Genomic DNA, 7,884 nt, shown 5'->3' on the forward strand with positions numbered 1-7,884 from the left:
GACAGCCCTTTAGATATTTGAAGAAAACTATCATAGGAATCCAAGGCAGACCTTTTAACATCACAGTAATCCAAGTTTATGCACCAACCACTGGTGCTGAAGAAACTGAAATTGACCAATTCTATGAAGACTTATGTCAGGAAACTGCCATCGGAGCCAAGGGTGGTGGTGAGGCTCCAAAAGGATGCTGGAGAGGGAACCAGCAAGGAGAGAGAGGAAGCCTCCGCTGGGGAAGGAAATAGACGTGACGCCAGGGAGAAAGGAGAGTCTGAGGGAACTTCGGAGAGAAGGCTCCAGGACTCTTCCAGTGAAGCCAGCAGGGAGAGCACGGGACCTCCTCTGGGGATGCCCACTCTGCGCAAAAAGGTTTCGCGCAGAGAAGGCAGGCGGCGATTGGGTGTGAAAGAACTTCTATGTTGGAAGAAATTCAGGAAACGCCCACTGACGGATTCTGCCAGTGATTGAGACAGTCACGGTGTACTGACTGTCCAGGCTGGGGAAAGTTTTAACCAAACTACTCAGCTCGGAGCAGTTTGCGACTTACGCATAAGCAACCCCATACCCCATTACAACTTACAACACCTTATAGAAATGACACCAAAGAAGGATGTTCTTCTCATTATAGGGGATTGGAATGCTAAAGTAGGGAGTCAAGAGATAAAAGGAACAACTGGCAAGTTTGGCCTTGGAGTTCAAAATGAAGCAGGGCAAAGGCTAATAGAGTTCTGCCAAGAGAACAAGCTGGTCATCACAAACACTCTTTTCCAACAACACAAGAGACGACTCTACACATGGACATCACCAGATGGGCAGCATCGAAACCAAATTGATTATATTCTTTGCAGCAAAAGATGGAGAAGCTCTATACAGTCAGCAAAAACAAGGCCTGGAGCCGACTGTGGCTCAGATCATCAGCTTCTTATAGCAAAATTCAAGCTTAAACTGAAGAAAGTAGGAAAAACCACTGGGCCAGAAAGATGCAATCTAAGTCAAATCCCTTATGAATACACAGTGGAAGTGAGGAACAGGTTTAAGGATTTAGATTTGGTGGACAGAGTGCCTGAAGAACTATGGATGGAGGCTCGTAACATTATACAGGAGGCAGCAACGAAAACCATCCCAATGAAAAGGAAATGCAAGAAAGCAAAGTGGCTGTCCAACAAGGCCTTACAAATAGCAGGGGAGAGAAGGAAGCAAAATGCGAGGGAGATAGTGAAAGATACAGGAAATTGAATGCAGATTTCCAAAAAAATAGCAAGGAGAGACAAGAATGCCTTCTTAAACGAGCAATGCAAAGAAATAGAGGAAAACAACAGAATGGGAAAAACCAGAGATCTGTTCAAGAAAACTGGAGATATGAAAGGAACATTTCGTACAAAGATTACCATAATAAAAGACAAAAGTGGAAAGGACCTAACAGAAGCAGAAGACATCAAGAAGAGGTGGCAAGAATACACAGAGAAACTATACCAGAAAGAAATGGATGTCTCGTACACCTCAGGTAGTGTGGTTGCTGACCTTGAGCCAGACATCCTGGAGAGTGAAGTCAAATGGGCCTTAGAAAGCACTGCAAATAACAAGGCCAGTGGAAGTGATGGTATTCCAGCTGAACTATTTAAAATTTTAAAAGATGATGCTGTTAAGGTGCTACACTCAATATGCCAGCAAGTTTGAAAAACTCAGCAGTGGCCAGAGGATTGGAGAAGATCAGTCTACATCCCAATCCCAAAGAAGGGCAGTGCCAAAGAATGCTCCAACTACCGCACAATTGCACTCATTTCACACGCTAGCAAGGTTATGCTTAAAATTCTACAAGGAAGGCTCAAGCAGTATGTGGACCGAGAACTCCTAGAAGTGCAAGCTGGATTTAGAAGAGGCAGAGGAACCAGAGACCAAATTGCAAACATGCACTGGATTATGGAGAAAGCTAGAGAGTTCCAGAAAGACATCTACTTCTGCTTCATTGACTATGCAAAAGCCTTTGACTGTCGACCACAACAAACTATGACAAGTTCTTAAAGAAATGGGAGTGCCTGATCACCTCATCTGTCTCCTGAGAAATCTCTATGTGGGACAAGAAGCTATAGTCAGAACTGGATATGGAACAACTGATTGGTTCAAAATTGGGAAAGGAGTACAGCAAGGCTGTATATTGTCTCCCTGCTTATTTAACTTATATGCAGAATACATCATGCGAAAGGCTGGGCTGGATGAATCCCAAGCCAGAATTAAGATTGCTGGAAGAAATATCAACAACCTCAGATATGCAGATGACACAACCTTGATGGCAGAAAGTGAGGAGGAATTAAAGACCCTTTTAATGAGGGTTAAAGAGGAGAGCGCAAAATATGGTCTGAAGCTCAACATCAAAAAAACGAAGATCATGGCCACTGGTCCCATCACCTCCTGGCAAATAGAAGGGGAAGAAATGGAGGCAGTGAGAGTTTTTACTTTCTTGGGCTCCATGATCACTGCAGATGGTGACAGCAGTCACGAAATTAAAAGACGCCTGCTCCTTGGGAGAAAGGCGATGGCAAACCTAGACAACATCTTAAAAAGCAGAGACATCACCTTGCCAACAAAGGTCCGTATAGTTAAAGCCATGGTTTTCCCAGTAGTGATGTATGGAAGTGAGAACTGGACCATCAAGAAGGCTGATCACCGAAGAATTAATGCTTTTGAATTATGGTCTGGAGGAGACTCTTGAGAGTCCCATGGACTGCAAGAAGATCAAACGCATCCATTCTTAAGGAAATTAGCCCTGAGTGCTCACTGGAAGGACAGATCGTGAAGCTGAGGCTCCAGCACTTTGGCCACCTCATGAGAAGAGAAGACTCCCTGGAAAAGACCCTGATGTTGGGAAAGATGGAGGGCACAAGGAGAAGGGGACGACAGAGGACAAGATGGCTGGAGGCAGTGGAAGACAGAAGTGCCTGGCGTGCTCTGGTCCATGGGGTCACGAAGAGTCGGACATGACTAAACGACTAAACAACAACAATCAGTCTCCTGAGGGGATGCTCAACCATTCCTCATCAGGCTTGGTTTCTAGACCCTCAATCATCTTAGTTGCCCTCCTCTGCACACTTTCCAGCTTGTCAATATCATTCTTAAATTGTGGTACCCAGAACTGGACACAGTATCCCAGGTATGGTCTGACCAAGGTAGAATACAGTGATGCTGTTACTTCCCTTGGGTTGCATGGCAGAGATACCTCATCCTGAAAGCTAGTGCAAATTTCTCTGTTACCTGCTAAATTCAACTTGGTAGAAACATTAGTAAGTAGTCATGGGAAAGCTTGCCTTAGAATACCATTGATACCAAGTGATAGGTTAGTTCTATTATTCACTTACTTTAAAAGTTGTGCATTAACACACAGACCCTTTTGTCTTCTTAAAGGGAAGACAACAGCATAATTTGATTTTTAGAAGGGGAAATTTATTCCTAAACCTGATTATTTGTAGAAATAGAAGGAATGGCTTCAACTGCAAAAAGCAACTTCTAAAAAAGTTTTTCATCTTTTTTCCCAGATGCAGATTTTTGCACAATGTACCCAAAAGATCATTATCCAAACAAAGTAAAGAATCGCTGCATTCCAAAGCTAATAACCTTCTTGTCTTATAAGGACCCTTTGGGGATGAGTTTAGCCATCTTTGCACTTTTATTTTCATTGATGACTGCTCTAGTGCTAGGAGCCTTTATAATGCACCACGACACTCCTATTGTCAAAGCCAACAACCGGAGCCTCACCTATACTCTCCTAATGTCCCTCCTGCTCTGCTTCCCTTGTGCTTTGCTGTTTATTGGCCGTCCTGTGAAGGTGATGTGTCTCTTCCGTCAAGTTGCATTTTCCATGGTCTTCTCAGTGGCTGTCTCTTCCGTGTTAGCAAAAACCATTACAGTGGTTCTGGCTTTCATGGCCACCAAGCCAGGAAGTAGCATGAGGAAATGGGTAGGGAAAAAGGTGGCCAACTCCATTGTTCTTCTCTGCTCTCTTGTTCAAGGAATTAATTGTACTGTATGGCTAGCAATTAATCCTCCATCTCCAGATATTGACATGAATTCAGTGACTGAAGAAATTGTACTTGAATGTAATGAGGGGTCTGTGACTATGTTCTACTGTGTCCTGGGTTACATGGGCTTCCTGGCTATTGTGAGCTTCACTGTAGCTTTCCAGGCAAGAAAATTACCTGACAGTTTTAATGAAGCCAAGCTAATCACTTTTAGCATGCTTGTGTTTTGCAGTGTTTGGTTATCCTTTTTCCCCACCTATCTGAGCACCAAAGGAAAATACATGGTAGCTGTGGAGATCTTCTCCATCTTAGCCTCCAGTGCTGGGCTTCTGGGCTGCATCTTCTTCCCTAAATGCTACATTATTGTGCTGAGGCCAGAACTGAACAAAAGAGATCTCCTAATAAAGAGAAATGTTCACTGATGTGTGGGTGCATTATGCAACCCTTACAGTGGACCAAAGTTGCAGAGTAGTCTTCTAGCATGACTTCCATTCTCAGGTTTTTAGATATTTGCAGTTGTATATGAAGAACACGCCTCCTTTTTAAATTAGCTGATATAGATTCTTTTAGTTCCATAGGATCTCATTATTGTTTCTGGAACCATTTGATGACTTCTGTTTCCTTCCTTCTTCTGCTCTTGAAGGCAAGGCTTGCAAAGATTTGTGTGCTTTTGTTTGTTTGTTTGTGTGTTATTTTATTTCTCTGCTAAAATGTTTGTAGACATCACTGTCTTGAATTTAGGTGAGTTGGACATTTGTTATTCTCACAATATTTAAATACCAATTCCTGGAGAAGACAGCAGTGTGGGCATGGCAGTGTTTGATAAAGGCTCTTCACTTCAAACTGAACACATCAAAGAACAAGCAGTGAACAGTTGTTCTTTATTATAAACATCCACAAAAGCCAAGGAAAACAGGATGAGCCAGCAGAAAGAGGAAAGTTTTAAAGTACAACTTCAGCTATGAAGAAAAAAATGTAATAATAATAATAAAAAACCCACTCTGGAAGGAACTCTGACTCAGACTCACCAGCTTCCACCAATCAAGGGAAGCAGCTAAGAATTGATGATATGCCACTGAGAGGCCTTGGACTAATCTACACTGGTGAGTTATAATGTTATAAACATGTTATAAAAATGTGACACCACTGGGACAATGTATAGCAGTCAATGGAAAATTTCAGTAATAGCTCTCTCTCTCCCCCCCTCTCTCATATATATATATATTTGCATTTTTCTTTTTTAGATCACTGTAGATCCAGGCCTGGTGAATTATTTCCCCCTTCTCTCAGAAAATGGACTGGTGTCTTTAGAAACAGCAGGAACCAACAAAAGTCAAATTTCATCCCCTCTCCCCCAGAGTTACTGCAGTTATTACCAAAGTTGTAATGGATAGTTTGCGCTTTCACCTTGTGTTTGTATCATGTAAACTGCCCGAAGAACTTGTGATGAACGATGGTATATAAATCAAATAAATAAGTGTATTCGTTTAAAATGCATCCACATATAGTTTGGAGGTATTTGTTTTGTTTTGTTTTGTTTTGCAAGAAACTTATGAATCTGGCAGGAAAAAAATACATTGTTTACGCAGTCATGGGCTGGCTAAAAGTTTATAGCAAGTGGTTCCTCAAAGTTAGAAGGGTGACTTTGTTAATACATAATTTTCAGTCAACAAAAGTATTGAGGGATGCACATGGAAGATATACTTTTGTTGAAGGTATTATTAATGGACTACATCTATTTATTCACCAAATAGTAGCCAATAACCCTTCCTGCAAAAAAACTCTGGCCAAACTGAAAATCCTCTTCAAATGATGTAATAATCGGTGGTGATCTTAGTTGAAACATAAAAGAATTAACAGGTAAGGACCTAGCTAATTCCACATGGAAAAAGAAATGTAGAAATGCAAGATAATTTAAGAATGGTAGAGACCAACTGAAACAAATAAGGATGCTACAAAAGTAGGAACTGAGATATGTTTGCCATAAGGTAAGTCCAGGAGACATGGCTCATGTAGATAGGTCCCTGGTGTACAGCTCATAATCCAGAGTAGATTTCCTATTAACATCCACCCCACTCTTAAATGCAGTGAAAAGAACACAAACAGGAGAGATCAAAATAACAGATCACGTCCCAGTCTCCACAAAATTTGAATTCATTCCAGCTGAATATGCTACTCCAGTATGGTATTTCACTCCTATTCTCAATAAATCAATAAGAGAAAGTCTGACTAAAACATTAGTGCATTTTTGTTGTTTTTGTTTTTTTAAGGAAAGAATGAGTTATGGCTCATTGTGGGATGAGGGCACTGAAGGCAGTGATGAGAGGGGCATCTATACAGGAACAATCATACTTAAAAGATCACATAGGACACAAAAATCACAACTGCAGCAGGAAGTTCCTCTTAGGGAACAAATACAAAGAGTTAGAGGATCAAGATTTTTTATTTATTTTTTTTTTAAAAAAATCGCATATAAGGCAGAAATAATTGGAAACCACAGGAATAAAGAAGACCGTGATAAAGTCGTATTTAAAACAAATAATGTATGAATTTTGAGGAAAGGGGTCTAAGTTCTTAGACACAAGATTAAGAAATAAAAGAAAAGAGGCAACTATAGCTGCCATTAGACTGAAACAGGAGAAAAGGTCTTTTCTACAAAACAAATTTGTGATATAATATTTTAAATAATTTTTCTCCTCTATACTTCCTCAAAATCTACCACCCTTATAAATGATACAAATAGAGAAGGGGGGTAAAGATCCCTTGGGGCCTGCTGGGCAATCAGAAGAGGGTGGGAACCAGCCATATAAAGGCTATCCCACCCACTCTGATATTTCTACCATGGTTCACATCCCACAAGTCTTTATTTATGGGTGTACAGGAAATTATTATAACTATCAGTACTGAAATGTCTAGTTTAAAAACTGCTTCTCATTTAAACAGTACTACCATTCTTAAGAAGACTCTCCTGACCAATAGATCATATGATTTCAAAAACATCAATAAAAATGCCATACTCTTAGATTTATTTTTATTTTACTAATATCTCTTTATTATCTGCTCCTTCTTGTTCAGTTCTGGCCTCAGGATAATTATGTAGCATTTGGGAGCAAATATACAACCTAGTAACCCAGCACTGGAGGACAAGATGGAGAAGATCTCCACAGCCACCATGTGTTTTCCTTTCGTGCTTAAATAGGAAGGAACAAAAGACATCCAAACACTGCAGAAAACCAACATACTGAAAGTGATGAACTTGGCTTCATTGAAGCTGTCTGGCAACTTCCTGGCCTGAAAAGCCACAGTGAAGCTAAGAATGGCCAAGAATCCCAGGTAGCCCAGAACAGAATAAAACATAGTGACAGAACCTTCATTGCATTCCACTACAATTTCTTGAGTAAGGGAGTGCATGTCAAAATGTGCAAATGGGGGAGTAGTGCATAGCCACACAGCACAAATAGTAGCTTGAATAAAGGAGCAGCCAAGAATGATAGAGTTTGTGAATCCTTTCCCCACCCATTTTCTCATGCTGCTCCCTGGCTTGGTGGCAACAAAAGCGAGAATCACAGTTATCGTTTTTGCCAATATGCAGGAAACAGCTACAGAGAAGATGACACCAAAAGCAGTTTGTCTTAAACAGCAGTTCACTGTTTGGGGCAGGCCAATGAATAACAAAGAGCAGAGGAAGCAGAATAATAGTGAGATAAGCAGAGAGTAGGTGAGGTTTCGATTGTTGGCTTTGACAATGGGAGTGTTCTGATGCTTAGCGAAGACTCCAAACACCAAAGCTGTGATCAGAGAAAAAGACAGAGCTAAGAAAGTTAAAAGGATCCCCAAAGTTTCTGTGAATGAGAGGAAGTTGACTCTCTTTGAA

General features: G+C 40.9%; 1 protein-coding gene across 1 annotated transcript; it reads left to right on the plus strand.

The window, feature by feature from the left end:
• Positions 1-3,544: 3,544 nt before the first annotated feature.
• On the plus strand, positions 3,545-4,432 carry LOC309326919 (vomeronasal type-2 receptor 26-like; the record flags this gene model as incomplete). Its single annotated transcript, XM_081835948.1, has 1 exon — positions 3,545-4,432. The coding sequence occupies one exon, from the start codon at positions 3,545-3,547 to the stop codon at positions 4,430-4,432; it is 888 nt and encodes a 295-aa protein (XP_081692074.1).
• Positions 4,433-7,884: the final 3,452 nt, after the last annotated feature.

This window comes from Podarcis erhardii (genome assembly GCF_964252035.2).
Source record: "Podarcis erhardii genome assembly, chromosome: 13".
NCBI classification, from domain to species: domain Eukaryota; kingdom Metazoa; phylum Chordata; class Lepidosauria; order Squamata; family Lacertidae; genus Podarcis; species Podarcis erhardii.